We start from the raw sequence: 24,475 nt of genomic DNA, 5'->3' as shown, positions 1-24,475 counted from the left end.
ATTGGGGAATTTGTGAGGTTTTGAAGTGCGACAATGGAACCCACTTTTTAATGCCTTGTTCTCAGAAATCACAGTCGCCTTCAAAATGGAAACTATTTAATCTCTGCACAGCTCCTTCTAAGAATGTTAAATTTTCTCAAGGACATAATGGACCAAATTACTCTGTAGACAGTGAACATATCCGTGTTCCTGGCAACTTGTAGAATTTCTCTCCATCTCAGGTGGCACCTGAGCTTTTGGACGATGCACCTGCTATTGTCAGAGACCCACAGTCCATGGGAAACCAGATGGCCTACAATTTTGGCAGAGCCAATGAGTTATCTGGAATAAAGGAGGAGATTTGGATTCATTTTGGAAGTCTATATAATTTCACATATCAATCTGCAGGCCGTCAAGTCCTTCTCTGCTATCTAAATCCTCTGCGAAGGATTTGGGGGCACAGCAGGTTAGTTGGTATGGAATAGGTTAATGCTAGGGTTCTGTCAATTGGTCACCGAAACGTAATAAACCCTTTTTTCTAAATTCATTGCTTGAAATAAAGATTATGGGGCTCATTACGAGTCTGCCGGTCCCGGTACAACAGCACCGGTAAGCTTGCTGGTACCGTTGCATCCGGACCAGCAGACTACGAGTTGTGCTCGCGGGTGCCTTTCTGCCCGACCAGGTCTGTCGTGGCGGGTAGACCGGTACCCGCAAGCACAGCATGTCGGATGCACCGGCACTGTTATGAACGGTGCCGGTGCATCCAACCTCCCCATGCCCATTGAGCCCTACGGGATGAAAACCATTCATACCCCGGGGTTTATTCATGGTGCAAATGGGTTCTTCCCCCCTCAGGAGATTGGCTGCATAAACGATGCCAAGCTCACAAGGAAAAACTAAATGAAAAAAAGATGGCTGCCGCCCTAGGAAAAAGGGACTCATTACCTTTTCCATTTCTATGGCGGTAGCCAGGAAATAGGAGGAGCGCCGGGACCAGAGCACAAAGCTCCATTCCAGAAGGTAAGTGGGGAGGGAGCAAGGGGGTGGAGAAGGTGGGGAGGCAAGAAGCAGAAGCTCCCTGTTGCCTCCGCACATTAAAAAACAAACAAATGGCACTAACCGGGGAATGGCCTCATGTGGCTGGAACAAGCGGGCGGAGAATGTGTAATATTGCTCGCTGTTCCAGCCACCTGATTGGCTAAGCACGCTTCCTCAGGTGTGTATAAACAAATACACATTTATTATTATAGTACTAAGCACTGTATCTCGTCTTTTCTAAGGAATACTAACATTGGTTTTATAAAGCAACTGAGGTGCAGTGGTAACACTATCTGCCTAAGACCAGAATTTAGATACATTTGGAAATGGAATAGAACTCCGAACCTCTGGTTTGTTAGTCGATAAGTTAACCACTAGACCAGGGATTCACGCAAGCCTTTGCTCCACTCCACCTGCAACGCTGTGTTTTACAACAGTGCTAGCAAAACTAAAGATACAACAGTGAAAGAAAATGCACTTAAATGAGCACCATTAGTTTTATTCATTGAACCCCCACAGCACAACGGATGTATACTAATTGACCTTTTCACAATTGATCAGGGGAGAATTGACCTTCTGCACAATTGATCGTGAAATGAAGGTCAACTAGGGCATATATGCAGGGGGGAACCCCCTGCAACTCCCCACTCAATCCAAAACCCACGCAACCCTCTACCCAATCCCATTATATTATTTATTACCCCAAACCCACCCCACACATATATATATATCAAAAGTAAAATAACAGTAAAGGTCAATTGTGCAGAAGGTGAATTAGGACCACTATTATTAGGTCAATTAGGACAAAAGGTCAATTGTATAAGGTCAATTTGGGTAATACCAGCACAACAGCATGCGGGTTTGTGCACCTTCCCCTTTCCAATAACCCACCCTTCACATCTCTGAAAGGACATGCCCCAGACTATAGCCAGGCACACACCTCCCAATGCCTACCTGCAGCAATTCAGGCTAAGTGGTAGAAGACAAACACCTGCTGAGCGAGGGTTTATGGTGGCGTGGGAAAGGGTGCCCAATCAGTCTATTCAAATCAAAGCAGCTCAGCAAGATGTGACACTGGCGTAATACCAGCATGCCCCAGTTTTGAATCGCCAGGAGGGGAGAAGTGAAACCAGAGGTGACCTTCCCTGCCATCCAGGAACAGGGTTACGGGTGACATCAAGGGAATGATGGCAGGGTAGGGGAACATCATACCTGCTAGTTCCCACACATTTCGACCTCCTTGTTCTTGTCTCAAAAACTCGGAAGGCAAGGGAATATTGCTGTTGACACTTCATTGCACTGATTTAACTGCCTTAATAAGCACAGAAGCCACAGCCTTTCTCAGTTTTCCTAGCGAATAACAAAAGCAGCACACATTCCTAGGAATCCTGGGTGCCGCTGGTTTCATCATTGCCCACAGACTACATTCTAGAGGGTGACAATCTGTCTGAGAGCCATGTAATGGGAAGTGCTGTGCTAGACCATCTCCTCCCAGACATGGGCAAAAACAGGAAAAGGTCATGAGGTACTTACATTCGACAGTTGCTCTTACGTCCTTGACGTCAGAACCATGCCGGTTGGTAGCAATACACCGATAAGTGCCAGATTCGTTTCTTCCAATTTTCTTCCAATCTCCAATTGCATTCTGGCCGCCATCTTTGCTGCACTCGACGCGTGCAATTGGATTTCCATTGGCTCTACAGGAGAAGGTGACAGGCGTACCCTCAATCCACGTTAGCGGGCTTGGGCAGAGAGAGCTGTTAAATTTTGGTCCATCTGTGATTGCATCAAGAGAGACCTAATGAGATCAAAGTGCTTTCTTTTCATTTCCTACCAAGGCACATTCATTTGAAGTAAAACAGCTGCTTTGTTGTTACCATGAAATCCTAAAATCATATACCCTGGAAGTGGCTATCCTTGACTCTATCACCATTGGTCTTCCACTTGACCTTCCGTCGTGGGTAAGAAGGTACTAACGCATCCTGACGTTTCTCACACACAAATGATCTGTGACCCACATCTTGTGTTACAGTTCACAATGCTGAACTGGGCTCCTTCTCTCCCTGTTCCATGGTGACTGGGGCTAGCACACACTTAATCTTACCAGATGCCTGCTCCCATCACACCACAACCTCCTTTGAGACCACAACATATCCACCTACTAAACCATACCTCTTCCTATGAGACCCCCTCTTCCTCTAAACTAGCAACTATACACCCCCTGCTAAAGTAAACATCCTTCCACTCACTATAGACCAACACGACTGTCAGTAAACCACAACTGCTCCTACCAGACTGTACTCCATTAAGTTAACCATACCACCTTCTACTAGATACCTGCTTCCACTAAAGCACGCCTAATAATAACCCTCCCCTGATCTCACCACACCTCACAATAGAAAACATCTCTTTCTGATAGGTCACATCACTACCCATTCAAACACTAAACACTATGATCCACTTGATACCCCCCCACTATACACAACTATTTCCAACTAGGTTACACACCTCTCAATGGACCACATCTACTTCCATTTCACCACATCTCTTCCTCCTGGACAAACAACTTTCTGATTCGGCCATACCACAATCCATTTGGCAACCTCTCCTCCAACTGGACCTCTCCTTTTCCTGCTAGATTACACACTCTTCTCCTAAACCGCGCCACCCAAAAACAGAGAGAGTCTATTGGTGAATGGTCCCTCCTTTTGAAACTCTCTGCTGCCGTCCCTTAGAATTGCCAATCATAATGATTCTTTTAGAAACCAGATAGAAAGACCCCACATGTTTGCATTCATCTTGCGGGCTTCTAGCATACCTTCATTAGATTTGCTTCAGCGCTAAGATACACTTGTTGTGTAAACAGTACACTTTGCAAAACACACACATATAAACCTCCCAATAACCCCTAAACGTTCATACACTAGAAAATAGCTCCCACTAGACCATACCTAACTTCATTAGGCACTGCATTTATTACCTCTTTATAAAAATAGTTTATATATAGGTTTGCCTTTCATACTTCTTAATAAACCACAATTCCTCCCAAGTATATCACACTTCCTCCCCTAGGGCACATCTCACTCTAGACTGCATCAAAACATCAAAAAACCTCTTCTGGGTAGACTACAAGTCCTCCTATTATCTCCCTCCTGCATCCACTAGACCATCACTTCTCCTACTAGAAAGTATCTCTTCAGATGAGATTGGTCCTCCTCCCAATAGGCTATTAAATGAAGCCCAACACAAAACCACACCTCATTTTATTAGACATATTCCACAATAAACTGTGCCATGGCTCCTCCTGCCAGACATTTCTCCCACTATACTATACCCTATCCCCTTCTACATATCTCTCCCAATAAGAAATACCATATCCTACTACACAACTCCCTCGCTTATCTAAATCAGACCACCTCTCACTAGACATCACTCCCTTGAGACAAGACCATGCCGCCTTCTATTAGAGATCTCCCCCACTAAACCATACCATGCTCCATCCTATCAGACATCTCTCACACTAAACTAGACCATGGCCCTCATTATAACTCTGGCGGTAGCCGTGCCCTTATGAAGGGCACGGCTGCCGCCGGAGTTGTTTTTTTTTGGCACCCCTGCATGGGCAATAACCGGGTCATGCCGAGTTTGGCGGACCCGGTAATTGCCCATTCGCGGGTGCCTTTATGGCTAGCCTCCCGATCCCCACGGCACCGTTTATAACGGTGCTGGTGCAATCATGTGTTCTGCTCGCGGGTGCTGGCTTGCACGCCTGGTCAGACCAGGCGTGCAGTCCGGCACCCGTGAGCAGAACTCGTAGTGTGGTGGAGAGGAAACAATGGCGCCGGTAGCACTGCTGGCGCCGTTGTTGCCTTTCCGCCACACTCATAATGAGGCCCCATGTCTCCTCTTATTAGACATCTCTCACACTAAACGATATCATGCCTATCCTACTAGATATCGCAATAAGAAAGACCATGCCTAATCCTACTAGACATATCCCCACTAAACACAATCACACCACCTCTTACTAGACTTCTGTAACCCCCTGGTTAGGGGAATGAAGGAATGAACCCAGGCACGTGAAGCCGCGCCGGGATTCCCGACATATTTTTACAAAAATAATAATCCGATCCCTGGCGAGAGAGCCGCACCGGGGACCAGAGGGAAAATATAGAGTAAGGGACCCTTGTGCGTGCGCATGCAAGGGTCCCCTTAGTCTGACATTTTTAAACAACAGTTGCCGGTGTGGGCAGAGCACCTGTCACAATGGACAAAACCTGCTAAAGGGTTAGAGGTGCTCTGCTCTGTACCGTTACACCGCCACAGGCTGGGCCTCTATGCTGGCGCTCCTCTTGCTAGGGGAGCACGGTGAACACTGCTGCTGCCACCCCCTACTGATTGCTGTGCCCCGGGCACCTTTGATGACTGGCACTCCCCATAGGTGAGGAGCACCCATTGTGTTTTTATCCCTCCTGTGGCTTATTTTAAATCAAGGGGCCACCGCCCCATTAACAAGTGGCCCACCTGGACTCGAGTGTAGTTGTGGAAGGGCCCCATGCTGGATATAAGTGCTGGGCTGCTGCTTGCTACGCAGCCGAGCCCAAACACAGACTTTGAGGGTATGCCACACTCTTGCTGCCTACTGCCACAACAGCCACCACTGAAGAGCGCAGGAGGAAAAGAGAAACCAAGAGCATCAGCAAGGACATTGAGACAGGTTGCCTTGCAAGTAAGGTCTTTATAAATAGTTTTTAATACAGTGCACTGTATAGACTTTGTATAATTTTTAAAGACACTTTTATATTTTTAGTACCACAGCTGTTTAGGAGAAAGTTAAGTTGTATATAGTGTCTTGTGTTCTTCCCCTTTTTGTGAAAAACTCACAAAACCCTGCTGGTGCACCGGAAAAGTATGTAAGTAAGCTTTTACCAACTAAAAAAGAACTGTACACCAGCATTCCTTTTGTCTGCCTCTCCTTTTGTGCTCCAGTTACTCTAACCTTGGGCCTCATTACGAGTTCGAACCGTAGCCGTGCCTGCATTACAGGCACGACTACCGCCGAACTCGCATCCGTCACTGTCACCCGCGAATGGGCACTTACCGGCCCATTATGAGTTGAATGGGCCGATAAGTGCCCATTCGCGGGTGGCGGTAATGCCGTGCTCCTCATCCCCATTCTGCCCGATAGGGCAGAATGTGGATGGGAGAGGGAGCCAACAACGGGCCATTACGAGATGGCCCGTTGTTTGCTCCCTCTTCCCCTCGCGGGACCCGGTAAGCACGCCTGGTTTTCCCAGGCGTGCTTACCGTGTCCCGCGAGGGGACCTCGTAATGTGGCGGAATGGGTTGAACGGCGCTGTCACCTTTTACGGCGCCGTTTAACCCGTTCCGCCAGGGTCGTAATGAGGCCCCTTTTGTTTTCTTCTTTGGGATATTTGGGGAACCTGCCTGCCATAACCTCTTGATCTTCCCTAACCTTACCTTCTTCCTAGCGAGGTACTCCAGGGTGATCTTGAACCCAGGAGAGCGGGTTTTGGAGACAGGTAAAAGGCAGGTCAAGTTATAAGTGAAGAGTTAAGCTATATAGTGTGTGCCCCCTACACCTGTCTCCCAATAAGGTGCATTGGAAGATCACACTGCCACACATCACACCCGCTACATGAGACCATGCCACCTTCTACTAGTCATCTCCCCCAAAACTATACCCTGCCCCTCCTACCAGACACCTCTCACAATAAGCTAGGCCATTGCTTCTCCTACTAAACATCTCCGCCACTAAACAATACCATGACTGCTCCTATGAGACACCTCTCCCACTAAACTAGACCATGCCTCCTCCTGCTAGGCATATCACCCACTAAACTAGACCATGAAACCTCCTACTAGACACATCTCACACTAAATTATACCATGCCTTCTCCCACTAAGCATATCCCCCACTAAACAATACCATGGCCCCCTCTATGTGACACCGCTACCTCACATCTAGACCATGCCTCCTCCTACTAGACATGTCACCCACTAAACTAGACCATGATCCCTCCTACTAGACATATCACCCACTAAATGATACCATGCCCCCTACCACAAGACACCTCTCACACTAAACTAGACCATACCTCCCCCTATTAGACATCTCCTTCACTAAAGCATACCATTACCCTCCTACTTGATATCCCTCTGAATAAGAAATATCAGGCTTAATGCTAGTAGACCTCTACCCCGTAAACTAAATCATACTACCTCTTACTAGACATCACTCCCGCTAACAGAGACCACGCATCTTTCTACTAGAGCTCTCTCCCATTAAAGTATACCATGCCCCTCCTACCAGACACCTCTCACACTAAACTAGACCATGCCTCCTCTTACTAGACATCTCTCTCACTAAACTATTCCATGCACCCTGCTACAAGATATATCTCCCAATAAAAAAGTTGAGGCCTAATCATATTAGACTTCTCCCCAACTAAATTAAATCATACCACCTCTTACTAAACAAGGCCATGGCTCCTTCTACTAGACATATCTCCCCCACTAAACTATCCCATGCCCACTCCTACCAGACACCTCTCACACTAAACTAGACCATGCCTCCTACTAGACATCTCCCACACTAAAGGACGCCATGCACCTTCCTACCAGACATCTCTCACTAAACTAGACCATGCCTCCTCCTACTAGACATCTCACCCACTAAACAATACCATGCGCCCTCCTACAAGACACCCCTCACACTAAACTAAACCCATACCACCTTCTCCTAGACATCCCCCTCCACTAAGTGATAGCATGCCCCCTCCTACCAGATACATCTCACACTAAATTAGACCATGCCTCCTCTTTCTCAACATCTCTCACACCAAACTGGACAATGCCTCTTCCTACTAAATATCTCCCCCAATAAGACAATGCCTCCTCGTACTGTGCATCTCTCCCATCAAATTATACAATGCCCCCTCGGTATCTTTCCCAGTAAAAATATGCTTTATCCTAGTAGACAGCTCCCCCACTAAACCAAACCATACCACCTCTTATTAGTCACCTTTCCCACTAAACGAGAGCATGCACCCTTCGACTAGACAACTCTCCCAGTAAACTAGACCATCATGTCTCCTCCTGCTATAAGGAAATGATTTTTCAGACACCAGGTGGCAATCATTGACTGTGGAGTAATTGGAACACCGGACTCAAGGGGAATCTGATTTCCAGCTTTGCTGCAGACCGCCCCAATTCCCCCCACCCCACATACCAGCATATCTGAAATAGGCGAATTTCAAGCTCCCTGTGCAGAAATGTATACGCTAGAGTTCCTGTTCATAATCTTCCCAGCTCTTTCCCAGATTCCAGGGGTGGTGGTTGCAGAAATAAATGTGCCATAATCCCTTTGTCAGAACCGTTCCAGTGCCAGGGTTCCGGTTTAGCCCACCTGAAGTTAAACACTGCTGCTTGCTCAACGGCTAGTCTCAGGGCGAGTCCCTGCAAGCACTACACAGTCCTGGTCTTGAAGCTGCTGTGTTTAGGATATGGTCCTGCTTAAACCGCAGCTTCGTCTCTCCTCTTCTATCCAAGATCGGGAGGTGTATCAGAGGCCCGCCAAAATATATAAAACAGCTGTTATTGCTGCAAAGAAATTATCCTTTGATGTTATGATTGACAAAGTTCAATCACAATCAAAATAATTATTTAAGATCCTTAAAGAATTAGAACATCCATGCTCCAATAAAGTAGACACCATTGCGAAAAGACATAGCTTGGTGTACTACCATTCAGGAAGCTATGTTAGGGAAGCTGAAGGGTGTCAAATATAACATAGAGCTCAGCCAGATGAGCAGTAAAAAAGCAACTTTGACAGCAGATGTCGATGGCTGTACACACAAGAGACTACCCTATCAATTCAACTTCAAACATATGCCAGAAACAGAACTCTCCGTAATCATTGAAAAGCTTAAACCAACTAGCTGTAAAGGGGATGCTTGTCCTCCCAGGGTTATTAAGATGTGCTCTGTCACACTGAGAGGCACCCTTTTGTTAATTCTTCATTTAGAGAGAATTATGTCCCGACCAATTTGAAAAAAACATGGATTACCCCACTGTTAAAAAAGCCAGGCCTATGTCCAGAGACACCTTCCAATTACTGACTGATTATAAACACCTTGCTTCTGCTAAAAATCTTAGATCGGGTTGCCTATGAGCAGGTCTCAAGGCATCTGAAGGACCATGGGGTTCTGAACAAATGGCAGTCTGAGTCCAGGCAGGAGCATGGGACGGAAACGGCCCTGCTCAACCTGAAGTCTAGACTGCTTCGAATCATGGACAGAGGGAAAGCCCCAATACTCATGCTCTTTGACTGCCATGGCTTTTGACCTGGTGGATCACAGACTATTGGTCACCAGGCTAAAGGAGGTGGCAGGATTCTCGGACAATGCCGACCTTTGGACATAATATGATAGTTTATTTATAACGCGATTAATACCCAGGGGTATCTGAGCACGGACCCGGGGATCGAACCTATGTTGCTCCGTGTCGTCTTGCTTCCAAGGTGAGAACATTGCCCTTGAGCTATCCTCCCGAGACTAGTTCTTTTTTGAACAACCGCTGGGGTAGAGAATGTAGCAAGGCAAAGGCGGAACCATCGCTCCCGGACTATGGGGTGCCACAAGGGGCTTGTTTATCCCCCGCCCTTTATAATATCTTCACGGTTCCCTTCTTCAACCTCCTGGAAGAAAACAAAATTGGCTTCACAAACTACGCGGATGACACACCGTGTGCCATCCCACTGTCTGGCCATCACCGAGAGGATGACGAGTTTGTTAACCGAATATATAATCTCACTCAAACCTGGATGGTGAGCAATGGATTGGAGCTAAATAAAGAGAAAACAGAACTGATGTTGATAGGCACAGAATCCAAACTACGAAGGATGGGTAAGGAATACTCCCATTTTATATTAGCAGGCTGTGACATTAAGATCAAAGATAAAGTGAAGACGCTGGGAGTTTATTTGGATAACAACCCGAATATGTGGGCAGCTTAAACTTGTCGACCGCCTATCACATTAAATTCTTAGCACAGGTTTGCCCTTATATCACCCAAACCAGTTGCGAGACACTAGCCAGAGCCATCATAGAGTCAGAAATTGACCACTGCAGTAAACTGCTTGTGAGCATTGCGAAATCAGACAGTGCCAGATTGCAAACTGTGCAAAATAGCGCTGTTTGAGTGGTCATGGGCCTCAGGAGGAGGGACCATGTGTCTGAAGCAAGACGTAGTCTGCACTGGCTTCCAATCCAGGCCAGAAATGAAATGACTGGGGTTAGTCCTGCATACTTGAGTGAAGTGCTGGTTAACAAGGTCATTACTAGGACCCTTAGATCCAACACCCTGAAACAACTTCAGATACCTGCATGTAAACCTATGCAGGTGCTTTTCCTTTCGCCGCTCCAAGAGCTTGGAATGCCATGCCGCCAGATCTTAGGGCAATCAGCGCCACTCCAATCTTTAGGAGAAAATTGAAGACTTGGCTGTTTAGGTGATGCGGATAGGAAGACTTGGCTGTTCAGGTGATGGTGATAGGAAGACTTGGCTGTTCAGGTGATGCTGATAGGAATACTTGGCTGTTTAGGTTATGCGGATAGGATGACTTGGCTGTTCAGGTGATGCTGATAGGAAGACTTGGCTGTTTAGGTTATGCGGATAGGAAGACTTGGCTGTTCAGGTGATGCTGATAGGAATACTTGGCTGTTTAGGTGATGCTGATAGGGAGACTTGGCTGTTCAGGTGATGCTGATAGGAATACTTGGCTGTTTAGGTGATGCTGATAGGGAGACTTGACTGTTTAGGTGATGCGGATAGGAATACTTGGCTGTTTAGGTGATGCTGATAGGAAGACTTGGCTGTTCAGGTGATGCTGATAGGAAGACTTGGCTGTTTAGGTTATGCGGATAGGAAGACTTGGCTGTTCAGGTGATGCTGATAGGAATACATGGCTGTTTAGGTGATGCTGATAGGGAGACTTGACTGTTTAGGTGATGCGGATAGGAAGACTTGGCTGTTTAGGTGATGCCTTTTGGAAGACTTGGCTGTTTAGGTGATGCTGATAGGAAGACTTGGCTGTTTAGGTGATGCTGATCAAAGGCTCCTAACGGGGAAGAGTTCTATGGTCCAGCTGCTGGTACTGGAGAACCCTCCGCCCCTTTCTTTGTTTTCTGGAAGAGGGGATAGGCATAAGGAGGCTATTAGCAGAGTGAATAGGATGGGAGGGCTTATTATACAGGAGCCTATTTTTGAGGAAAGAAGGGCATAGCCATTAAAGGCTCTAGTGACCAGGCAGGCCACATTAAAGGCTCTACATACCAGGTAGGCCACATTAAAGACTCTACATACCAGGTAGGCCACATTAGAGGCTCTACATACCAGGTAGGCCACATTAAAGGTTCTACAGACCAGGCAGGCCACATTAAAGGCTCCCCAGACCAGCAGGCCACATTAAAGGCTCCTCTAGAGACCAAGTAGACTACATTAAAGGCTCTACAGACCAGAAGGCCACATTAAAGGCTCCTCTACAGACCAAGTAGGCCACATTAAAGGCTCTACAGACCAGCATGTCACATTAAAGACCCCACAGACCAGACAGGCCACATTAAAAGCTCTACATACCAGCAGGCCACATTAAAGGCTCTACAGGCCAGGTATACCACAGTAAGGGCTCTACAGACCAGGCAGGCTTCATTAAAGGCTCTACAGACCAGGCAGGCCACATTAAAGTCCCCACCAGCCTTAACGGGGAGCCAGCGTAAGATATAAAGGCCCTGGGCTCATGGTTGTATTTTATATGATAAGAGTTGAGCCCCTGAATTTAGCATTCTTTAATATGCGCATAAGGAACATCGGGAGCCTAAGAGAAATACTAATAGTATAGATCATGTGTGATGGCACCATGGCAACTACAGCCCAGACTTTACTGAGAAATGTGAGAAATTGAAACAGCCTTTCCAGTGGCCTGAGGCTATAAGCATCCCTTTCTAACACAGAGCTGACGTGAGAGGTCATTGAGAGGTCTGCATCCATTAGAACACCAATATTGTTCACAGTGCTAGAGCGGCACAAAGGCCCAGTTAAGTAGGCCAGATATTTGATAGATCGATATGAATATGATCTGAAGGACAAGGTAACATAATTTTAGTTTTAAGCGGTATTACAGAAGAATCCCATGCTTGTGGTTCCCACTGACCAATGGCGGCCGGTGACGTTTTTAATTGGTGGGTTCCAAACATTTCCCATGATCACACAGTATAGCGAGGGAGTCAGGACCAAGCAAGAGGGATGTTCAGGGGGAGGTGGGGTTATCTCCGGAAACAATGTTTTAAATAATGAGTTGAAATGGTTCATATTACAGCACCCTTTCTGTGAACAATTGTGTAAAAAGCCTTACAGGTTATAATCAGTTCTGTTGGGCAATATTTAAAAACATGCATTAAATGTGAAGTCCCCAACAGTGCACATTTTCACGATGCCTGTACCTACATTATGCCAGTGTAAAGGAATATATTCATGCTGACTGTGTTAATGCAGAGTCAGCATTGGCACAGACTGTGCCCATGCATGTCTATGCTGGTTGCACCAATATATACCATGAGTGTATTCCAACAGATGAAAACACTCATTTTTACTTTGGCCACAATGCCTGCAATGATCCTATAAGAAACCATGTCATTGTCGGCTTTTGCCAATATATCCAGTTCTTCCCACATTAGAACATGCTCCTGTTGGCTTTGCCCTTAACGCCAGTAATAAATGCCATGCCATAGTGAGAAAAGATGTTCAGACTGGTTGCCCCAATGTAGACCAGTATGACCACAACAGAACACTCACCATGTTGGCTTTGCCCTTCATGCCAGTGCAAAATGCCATGTCATACTAAGAAACATGTCTTTCGTGTCTACACAAATGCCCTCCATATGTAAGAACAACCATCATGTTGGCCTTGTCCTCAAAGTCAGCATATAATGCCATGCTATTGCAAGAAAGCATGTCTGCTGGCTACACAAACACTCATTATGTTGCCCCTCTCCCAAATGTCAGAACACTAATTATGTTGAGTTTGTCTTTCACGCCATGCTAAAAAGCCATGCAACGGCAAGAAAATATGTCTCAGCTGCAGCTGGGTGCATACACCAACGCTCCCCCAGCCTAGCATGTACACGCACATTCAGGGCTGTCACAAGATGTGGTGAGGCCCGGGGAAAAACCTTTGGTGAGGCCCCCTTACAATATTTTGCACTGGGTCAGGAGCAGCACCTACGGAAACAGGAGCCTCGAGAAATCTCTTCTTGAGTTTGTGTGCAGGATCCAAATATGGTTTATTGCTACAACTGCAAATCAACAACAGCAAAGTTAGATTTCTCTAATGAAGAAAGGTTTATGCCAGACTAACTTTTGTATCATATGCATAAATATATATAGGATGGCATGAGCTCTCCACTCTGCCACCTCCAACTCAGGGTCAGTCACTTTTCCAAGCAACGATTTATGGGCACATCTCTTTTTTCGGCTGGGGTCTCCCTCTCTAACAGCCTCCCTGCCTCTCTGAAACTTGAGCAGTACCATCTCCGGTTCCGGAAGCAACTCAAGACCTTTCTCTTTGCTTCTGCCTTTTCTCTTCCTCTCCCTTGCTGATCACCTGCCTAATCCATGCACTGCTTACCCTCTAAATTCGTGCCCAGGTCCCTGCCTGCCGTGTTGCAATCCTTCACTGCCTCTTGGCTCCCCTGCACTTGTGGGCTGTATCTGTAACCCTACAGTCCCTCTCTTGCACTTATTCTCCACCCGTTGGCTGCACTTATGAGTACCCGCACTTGCCACCTGTTGGCTGCACTCTTGTTTCTCTACCGCACCCTCGGCGCTTCTCTCATCCCCCCTTCCCTGCTCTTGCACAATCTGAATGACACAAGGCCTAGTAAGATTGCTGTTTTGTCCTCAGTTTGTGTTTCGCTCTCCTTGCTTTGTTGCGCCTAGAAACACGTGTGCCATATCATATCATTAAGGAGCACCCTGCCCCTATGTGCGCATTAAAACACACATCATACACAGTGACAAAAGATGTACAGTGGAGGCTGGTACATTTCTGAACTTGAGGCTTAAATGTTTGTGCCAAATATGCAGGATCAACAGAGCATAGTGAGGGAGACCAAACTAAACAAGGGTTGCTTGAGGGGGGTTCTCACTCCCAAGAAAATGTTTGAAACATTGGGTTAAAGTTATGCATTTTACAGCACTTTCTTTGCAAAATTGGGTAGAAATACATACCGTTTGCAATTGGTTTTGTAAGGAAGCACATGGAAAATCCCAATAGTTGCAAATCACAAACTATGCAAAAAAACATTTTCCAATACATTTCATGCCACCTTTCCACACAACAAACGCTAGTATAAAAATATATCCATGCTGGTTGTTCTCATGTATGTCCATGCAGGCTGCATCAATATATGCCATTATTACCATGTACGGACTCCCAGCCAGTAAAAATGCCATGCCACAGAAAGTATATCCAGGCTGACTGTGCACCATTAGTGTTATTACTGACTAGATTGGCCTACATTCAATGTGGGCCAATTTAGCCAATTAGTATGTTTGTTTTAACCTTGATGCATAGTCAATGCTAACAGTTTGGGCTTTCGTGTAGGCATGGGAAAGGCACTTCTGCATTGGTATTAGCTGGCTGTTGATGGTGCCAAGCGCAAAATGGTTTGAGTACCTGAGCAGCTAATAGCAGTGCCTGGCAAATGCCTAATACTTATACACAAGCCAAAACTGTTGGCTTTGCCAATGCTTGTTTTTCACACGATTTCAGCTAAAGAATGCAGGGTGCTTTTAAATCGAGTGTCAGAAAGCAGACCTGATCAAGACATTTTTATTACACCAGTTCTGTGTTTACAACTGCAATTAAGTCATTAACTCACAGAAGACTCCTTTGAGGAAACACTTGCAGGCACGTTGAGGGCAAAGTTTGACGGCAAGGCTTGTTTAAACCTGATTCAGGGTTCCAATGAGGAAGTGTTTTGGGTGAGGAGGGCAGGAACTGGGTGAGAATTGCCATAGGGATTAGCATGGCTATGAGAAGTAAATGTGTGGGCAAATAACTAACCAACATCTACAAGCTTTGTGTCCCTCCTCATATGCCATTTCTTCCTATCTGTACTCAATCCCGTCATTGCGACGGATCTTCCCAGATCCAGGATCTGACAAAGAATTAATCACCAGATCTCAGATACAGCTCCATAATCTGGGAAATCTATGTGCACTATATGTTTATTTTAGAATGCTGTGGTGTGTTTGTGCTTAACTGTGTTGGGCAGGGATTTGAACCCTGGTCCCTAGGTTCCAAAGTGAGACACTTCCCCACAAGACTACTTGAGGGTCTGAGCAGGAGCCCTGTGAAATCACTTGTCAATGTTGCACTGTACTGGAAATATTGATGTGTATTTTTTTGTTTTAAAAGGGGTGTAGATTTTGAACTTTGCTGATGATAAATCCTCTGAGGGGAAGAGGCAAATGTTCATGGGGTGACTAAAATACCTGCCCTACACCCTCCTAAGCCTCCCATCGCTGGACCCTCTTTCACTGCAGTAGGAGGGATGCCTCAGAAAAAAAGTCTATTTCCACCTCTGTCTGTTCGCTAAAGCAATAGTTTTGGCTTATTGGTGGCACACCGAATAACCCAAACAAAAAGAATGCTGTGCAGTAGCGCAACACCATTGAGCAGATCGTTAAGGAGCGGCATCAGTTTCAAACATGCAGAGCAAGTCTTAACTTCTGGTCTCAGCTTTTAGATAGCCCACCTCTCCAGAGATTAGCATAGCATTATGAAAGTAAACAACCTCTGAATTGGGGTGAAAGGTACGACTAGTGGCCAAAGAGAAGGTGCAATAGCTATTTGGCTTCCTATCTGTGCTCAGGGAATTGGGAGGGAAGTGGGAGCAGGGCTGAGTAAGGATTTGTCAGGGCTGGTGGGGGCCCATTTCTTTTTGATGTTTGGGGTACTGCTGGCCTTACTGATTGGAAAAATAGTCCAAGTCACCTGTGGAGTGCTTAAATCAATAATGAAGTCAAAATAATGCAGCAAGGTGGTTAGAAGCTGCATTTTATCAGTAGGTTTCTGTGTCATAAGACTGCCAATGTGGGGGTAACTACTTGGGGGGGCATTTCAACTGTAAAAGCTGAAAGGACCAGATGCCATCCCTCAGTGGGGAGACAGACAACGCAATGGGTTTATTGGCCCCACTCACTATTCACTTTCAAAACTGTCATCCAGACCCTGCCGGGTTGACCAACAGAGCCGTGGCCAGACGGAACAGGACACAAACGTTAAACGGTGCCTGGGCTGAGCTGTTTAACAAAGGCCCTGCAATTACTAACATAAAACATTTCACTGTTAGCACCTGCATTCAAATGCATACATTTTTAGATAATTGAAATCGTCATGTGGGGTTAGCACTTGCATGCTAAGGAAGTGATTAGAAGGGAAGTGGTGACATAAGACATCTCATTCTCACAGCAGTCCTTAAGTGTGACGTTTCAGAAATGAGGGCGAGAGTTACATGCTTTTAACATTAAAGCTTCACCAGGATAGTCTAATTCCATTGAGGAAAGATGTTAGATGCCCCCACACAAGTAAGTTTGCCCCCCCTCACAGCCTCTGAAGTTAGTGCCTCTCCCAACATTTGAAGTGTTAGTCTCCCCACCCCAGCCATTTTAGCCTAGGTGCACCTCTGATGCCATGAACCCACCCCTTAATGAAGTGGCCCCCAGGGCGGCTACATTTAGGGATGGGGCTGAACACACACTCACATAAAAGACTTTCACCCATGAATTCATCCGCCAGTTACACAACTCCTTACATGCATGCATACATAAAACCAAACATAGCATTGACATAAACACCAACATGCACGCATGCGTTCATACACATATACATACTAAATTTAAATAAACATATATATATATATATAAATGTGTGTATATATATATATATATATATATATATATATATATATATATATATATATATATATATATATATTTAAAATAAAAAACACTTACCTTACCTGGATGCACCCTTCAAAAGCACCCGGGAAACCACGGCACTCCGACACATAGATATGCTGCCTGACAGGAGAGAACTCCTCTCCCATCAGTCAGCGTGATCACGCTGACAACATGAACACACTGATTGACAAGAGAGAACTCCTCTCCCATCAGTCAGCGTGGTCACGCTGAGCAACGTGAACACACTGACTGACAGGAGAGGAGTCCTCTCTTGTCATTCAGCATGTCCACGTTGTCAGCTGAATAACGGTAGGCAGCAGAGCTCACTTTTGAGCCCTGCTGCCTCCCATTATTTTGCTGTTTGTTGCGGAGCCCAACAGCTTCGCAAAAAACAGCAAAATCATTGCAGGGGCAGCACAGTCTCCCCGTGTGAATAAAAGGACATGGGTGGAGTGTGCTGACTTCTGCTTAGGAGAGAGTGCAGCGAGGCCCCCAGCAAGCGCGAGGTCCGGGGCAGTTTGCCTCCCCTGGACTTCCCTCGTGACGGCCCTGCGCACATTCATACCCATTCATTACACCACTAGTCTCATATTCACTCCACATTCAGCCATCATCTGCATACATTCACTCACACATTCACAAGCATTCACTCACTGTCACTTCCACCAGGCCCACCTAACCCTGTCTTGCATGCATGTACTGCACTCACAATCGTGCCCACACATTCACAAGCACATAATCAGTCACATACATGCACGAAACTATACATGCACACTTCGTTATTGGTTGTTCCATTGAATAAAATGCTGCTCCCGCGCTCTCCACAGTTCTTCCGGAGGTCCCGCCCACACGGCATCCAGGCCGGTAGCAGGGAACGGTGTTACTCTAACTCTAGGTACTATCAGAAGCAACACCATGCATATGCGTGAAGTGTAGCCTCTTGCATATAATATCTGGTTTAACTAACTCTACAGCACACTGAAAACAAGCATTGGCAAGGACAACAGTTTTGGTCTTTTTTGTAGGCATGGAAAAGGCATTTGCCAGGAACTGCCATCGTGCAAGTACCTGGGCATATATTAGCACTTCCCAGTAAACGCCTAGTACTTACACAAGCCAAAACTGTTGGCTTTGCCAATGCTTATTTTTAACAGGACTTCCATGAAGCAGATGCACAGTGCTTAGAAATCGAATAGCTGTAGGCAGACCTGGTAAGACATTTTTATTACACCAGTAGTGCATTTACAGCTCAAAATAAGTCATTACCTCTCAGAAGACTGCTTTGAAAAACACTGGCAAGCACTTTGAGCACAAAGACACTTTACCCTTTGGTCTTGGGAGGATAGCTCACGGGCAACGTTCTCGCCTTGGAAATACAACGACGTGGAGCAACATAGGTTTGATCCCCAGGTCTACGCTTAGAAACCTCTGGGTATTAAGCACATTACAAATAACCAATTACAATTACAAAGTTGTATGGTAAGGCTTGACAAAGCTAGCCCAAAGAGATTTCATGGGGATGTGTTTTGGGAGGTGTGGACACTGTGGCGCCTCTGCCAGAAGAAACAATTGCAGAGCCATTCGCATCATAGGGGCTGCACCAGGGACCTTCCTTCACCAAATTGCCTGGCGTCGCAATACCAAAGCAGACATAAGATTTTTTTAGATACCAACCACATTTTAAGAATAGAGCTGCCGTAATATGCCATGAAGAATAGACTTTCCCCTATCAGAGACACAGTGGCAAAGCTATGTAAGATGGCTAGCAGCATCATTTGTGAAGGCATGGTAGGTTGGGTCAGACCACCCGTCTACCCTGGCAGCACTTCATTGCATATGTCGAGCGACACCTTGGGTATACCCCGGAGAGCTCAAGGAATGAATACTCCTTCTGAAGCACTTAACCCCCTTGTTTGTTGCATTGCTGATGTTTTTACATGGCCACTCCATATTTCATCCAGTTTTTATTTATTTCGTTTGTTACTCGCCCAGACTCTGGGGTATCACGGCGAGGCTACAGACAGCTTATGAACATTTCTTGCACAGTGCTGCAGTAAGACAATTAGAACATAACATTAAAGAAGGTTTATAAAAACAATACGTTTGATAGTCGTTGGGTGGATCAGTCTTAGGAGTATGAGGTAAGGAAGGCAGAGTCAATCAGAATTTGTTGAATAACCAAGTTTTCAGTGATTTTTTGAAGCTGTTGATGGTTTCCTCATTTTTTATTCTGAGTGGTAGTGAGTTCCACAGGGTGGGAGCCAGGACTCTGAAGCTGCTCCCTCCTGCTTCGGTACTTTTGTGGCGCAGTATTTCTAGTAGTGCCTTATTATTCGATCTGAGTGCTCGATTGATGTGTTTTTTTATTTGTGGCATTGTTTAAGTAGCTAGGGGCTTTGCTAGAGAGGCATTTGTAAACCACACATAAAGTTTTGAAAATAATTCTAGCTTTGATGGGTAGCCAGTGATTTTCTCGCCTCACGTTGGTGATGTGGTCGGATTTCCTTATGCCTAAAGCTGCCCTAAGTGCTTTATTCTGAAGTAATTGTAGTTTACTTGTATTTGCGTTGGAGGTTCCGAGGAGGAGGACATTACAGTAATCGAGCTTGGTTCAGATCAATAGTCTGGCTAGTGTTATGCAATGTATTCTGTTCGCTCGGGTGGTCTGCACCCTCTTAGCACCTTTTGTGGTATATTTTGCCCTTTTGCTCATTTTATCTGCGCTTCCACACCTCGGGCCCGCGCACTGGTGGATCTAAGCTGCTCCGCCGTTTTGTGCAGGAGCGGGCTACACGTGCACATTTTCTGATATACACAATCTCATTTTTCACATGTGCTAAAATATGTTTTGTGACTCAGCATTAGGCCACTGAGATTGGTTTGCCCATCGAGAAGGCCTAAAATTCCCAGAATGCAAGTTCCTATTTACTAAATATTCAGGTTTGACTGAAGGTTTCAAACAGGACACGGGGCACGTGTCAGCTATGAAATGGAGTGCTTAAAAGTGTACCGTTTCTGTGTGCAGAGGCCCATCACTTCCAGGAAGCCTCGGTGGACTCCAACAGCCTGGTGACTGAGGGAGCCATGGTTCTCTTTATTTATTTATTTTTGTATTTTTTTTGCATTTTTAAAGCGCTCACAAAGCCCGTGGGCATCGAGGCGCTGTTACAGGAATTGTTTTTGTTTAGTTGCGTAATTGTCTTAGTTGCATATTTATAACGCGCTTAAACACCCAAAGGTTTCTAAGCGCGGACCCGGGGATCGAAACTCTTGGTCAATGTTTGTTGGAATCCTGATTTTGGCAGGAGATCCTCACCGTCAGGCCCAGAATAAATATCACATTGGGATGGGACTACAAGCAAAACGAAGCACTGCGGCAAAACCAGTAACATAAAGGGCCAGGACAGAACTATCAGCAAAAGAATGCACTTTATCAGTGCTAACCATTGTCCATGTCATTTAATGTTAGTTACTTGTATATGCGGAACTGCGTTGGGAGTTTGGCACCCTCCTTCCTGTCCCAATTCACCTTGCTTCTTAAGCTATATACCAGTGAAGTCTAAAACCACAAGTCCCAGAGTGCACTTTGCATGGACCTTTGCTCGTGAACTAGATCCTACTTGATTTTGCAGTAGGGTGCACTGGTGCAGGGTGGGAGCAAACTCTTCAATTCACATTCCCCAAGAGACATCGAGTGTTGCCATGTCAGGAGTCTGCAACTCATCCACCCCTGATGGCATTTCCAAAGAACTCTGGTACTTGTAGTTGCATACCAGGCTGAGCTATTCCTGGCGTCTCAGAATTCAATTGTTTTGGACAAAAGAATAACAAAATATATATATATATATTATAGCGGTCGCAGAGGCCAAGCAAAGAATCGCAGAGGGACCACTAGGGGCCTCCATCTATGCAGAGATGGAACAAAACATTAGCTTGCAAAGTCCCATAGACCTCTTCATCTGGTGTTGCAGCGCGAGATGATTTGCAAAGGAAAGCCAACGGCACGGATCATTCTCAAAATGAAAAAAAAAATGTCACTGGCTGGAGGAACAGAATGAATAGCATGTGGGCCTGGAATTGCTTTTGCATCTAAAAGTCCATAAACATTCCTGGAAGTAGGAGAGACAAGGGGTTGACAACAGTACACATTCTGAGAATTGCACCTCTGAATTACAAGTTTCTCAAACTGAAACTCATCACGTCATTTCTGTAATGTAATGCGTCTTCGGTTTTTGTGTTAATGGAACTTTTATTCACATCATGCATAATGAGGTATCAGACACGCCCTAACCAATCTTCCTAAATAGATGTTATTTTCCTTGACTAACGCCACTGGGATCACCGAAAAGTGCTGGGTGTGCACCACAAGATGCACATGGGTTATACACAAAGGTTGGACAAAACCTGCGAAATCGTGCACCTGGACCCTAAGCACCAAAATCTATAGGGTGAGAGCCGGGTGCGCATTTTCTCCCAGGAACCAGCGCTCATGCCCTGTGGCTAACCATACATTACTTGCAAGCAAGGACGCAGCCTAGTCTATAATATAAGGGGAGGTCTTATTGTGAGATTTCCAAACAAGCAAAGGGCGTACACAACTAGAATGGACGCACAAGGAGTCGGAAACCAAACTGAATATTAACTACGACCCCACAGCGATTGCTATGCCTTCATACCTGCCATTATATTGCTCTACATGTGCATGATTTATTTTTGATTTCATTTTTTAAATGTGTAAAGCGCACTAGCAGCCCATGGTTATCGAGGCGCTGTGAAGTTATCTCTTCTATAATTATTCATGCTTGAACCAGTTTGCGGGGAAAGTCACCTCACTCAAATATTTTATCTTTTACAGCAATTTATGGAGGAAAAACTTCAAGGGCTCAAATCAGGCAAAGGCTTAAAATAGAAATAGAAAAAATACTTTTTCTCCCCATGTGTGAGAGCAGGCCCTCTCACACTGGTCATCTGCTGATAAACAGAGAATAGCATCGGAAAGGGTGGGAAAAACCATTACCCTATGCGCTTAAATGAGCATAACATTTTCATTTTTTCGCATGTCAATCATTTGCAGTGCCAGTGCGGGGTGGGATAGTAATGCTCGCCTCCATTTCTTTAATAGAAGCAAGACTCCCTGTGCAGTAAGCAGGACAATCTTCATTCTATGTCAAGACCGGAGGCGAGCATTATGCTTGTTCTAAGCTTAGTACTACTGTACCCACTATCGAAACTAGTGGCTTGAAATAAAAGGTGTTAAATGAGCTGTCATTTGACCAGTCTGCTGCTTTTAATATGTCTACTAGGGCTACGCCTGCTGCAAACACCTTGGAAGCCACGGCCCCTCTAACTGAGTGCGCTCCTAACCACGTCAAATCTATGCCTGCTTGCTGCATTATCTCGTGCATCCATCTGGCGATGGTTGCCATTGCTACTGCCGTGAATGGCTTCTTGATTAATAATTGTGTCCCGCCAGCTGGACAGAATTCTAGTGTCCTGGATGCGTACTCTCGGATACACTCCGCTACATATAGCTTCGGTGCAGGTAGGGATATGATATGGAATACGAGTATGTCTTCGTCCTCCCAGTCAGTGTAAAAGTGACAACTTCTGGCCCGTAGACTTTTTGTTCACGTCCAACGCTCTAACGTCCGAGACACTTCTGCAAGACACTAAACACAATAAAATAGCTACTTTCCTAGATAATTGCGAAATGGATAGATACTTGTTCGCTGGTCAGGTGGTCAGGTACTGGAATATTACATTCACGTCCCATAACAATGAGTACTTAGATGCTGGAGGAGTTTGAAATTGCGCCCCTTTCATCAATTTAGACACCGCTGGATGAACTCCCTCGGTAAGCCATCAACGGGTGCGTGATCTGCTCAAAGAAAAAACAATCGATATACATGCATGGTCTTGAATGCTTTGCCCTCTAGTCGGAGCAAAGCTAGGAAATTAAGCCCCGATACTACAGGGGTAGACATGGGAGAAATATTCCTCCTTTGACACCTTGTCTCCCATCTGCTCCCTGCAGCGTCATAGCGTCTTCGTGTGGATGGGCCCCATGATTCCATGATGAGCTGCGCAGCTTGTCCTGAAATGCCTGGCATGTTCCATCTTCTCCTTATACCCTACACGCCATTAACGGGAGCGTGCCCTTCACTCTCATATGATGAAACGACCCAGCTGTGTCTGTGAGGAAGTGGGCGCCTGATGGGAGAATCCATGGGGAATCCGAGGAAAGTTCCATCAGAGCAGGAAACCAGACTTGTGACTTCCAAATGGGTGCTATTATCACATATCGCTTTCTCTCTGAGTATTTTCGCTAATACTCTGCTCTGCTCATCATTGTGAATGGGGGAAAGGCATAGTGCAACTCCTTGAACAGACTTGCAGGAACGCGTCTGTCCCTTGCGAGCTCGTGTCCAGACTTCAGCTGCTCAACCGACTCACTTTCGTGTTCAGTCGGGACGCAAACAGATCTGTGTGAATCGGTCCCCACAGTCGATATATCCGCTGGATATATCTTGTCGAGTTTCCAGTCGCTGGAATCTGTCAGGTGACGAGAATCCCAATCTGCCACTACGTTCAGTGTTCCGGGGAGGTATTCCGCCATTACAGCTCTCCCTGTCTACTGAAGGGGGGTATCTGTACTTCTGCCCTTTATATGGTAGGGTAAAGGCACAGAACAACCCAAGCAAGGCTCTCAATTGGGTAGCTTTGGATGAGAAGACAGGCTTAAGCTTTCAGGAGGTGATGCAGGCAGGTTCTTAAGTACAGTGTTTCCCCAAAGTCCCCACAACGGAATGTCCACAAACTATGTTAGGTGATAACACAGCTTCTTTATATAAAATAAGGTTTTCTACTATTACCAACAGTATATACACATAGATAATAACACTTTGTCCATCAAATACTAATTCAGGGAATGGCAAATATATACACTCTTTGTGGTACTGCACTAACTGCAGACAGTTTGAAATGGCTGGCAAATTCTTAAATAAGGTGTTACCTGCATAGAATAGGAAGGAAATGCAGGTTAGTTATGAACAGTGGCAGAATGCTTTCTTTAGACTAGACAAGTAATTCAGAGTGGGGATACCCCCAACTGGGCAACCTGTAATAGAAAAGGTAGGGAGTAACTTATGTTGTCTTTTACAGCCCCTTCCAATCTTATTTATTTATTTTTTATTTATTGCATTTGATACGCCCAAACCCTTAGGCATCACGACGTAGTTACATACATTTTAGGAGCTTGTGAAGTTGCATATATTTAGAACATCTTGAGCAGTTACATTCCTCATAGTGTTCTTGAGCAGTTACATGTATTTTGGGCAGTTACAGACAGTTGCATAGATCATGGGTGTAATGAGCATTTGCATAGGTAAAAACATGCTGTATTGGGCTT

General features: G+C 45.6%; 1 protein-coding gene across 4 annotated transcripts in view; it reads right to left on the bottom strand.

The window, feature by feature from the left end:
* LOC138447752 (intercellular adhesion molecule 5-like) overlaps window positions 1-24,475 on the bottom strand; it is a 353,302-nt gene that overhangs the window by 36,539 nt on the left and 292,288 nt on the right. For 3 of the 4 annotated variants that reach the window (XM_069604069.1, XM_069604070.1, XM_069604067.1), the window contains one exon: window positions 2,554-2,796. The exons of the other annotated variant lie outside the window; for it this stretch is intronic. In XM_069604069.1, the coding sequence (XP_069460170.1) occupies window positions 2,554-2,796 (243 nt within the window). The remainder of the gene's footprint in view (window positions 1-2,553; window positions 2,797-24,475) is intronic. 4 annotated transcript variants of the gene reach the window in all.

This window comes from Ambystoma mexicanum, chromosome 3q, assembly GCF_040938575.1.
Source record: "Ambystoma mexicanum isolate Mex_15411 chromosome 3q, UKY_AmexF1_1, whole genome shotgun sequence".
NCBI lineage: Eukaryota > Metazoa > Chordata > Amphibia > Caudata > Ambystomatidae > Ambystoma > Ambystoma mexicanum.
The sequence above is the reverse complement of the archived record's forward strand: the minus strand, read 5'-3'. Positions and strand labels throughout refer to the sequence as shown.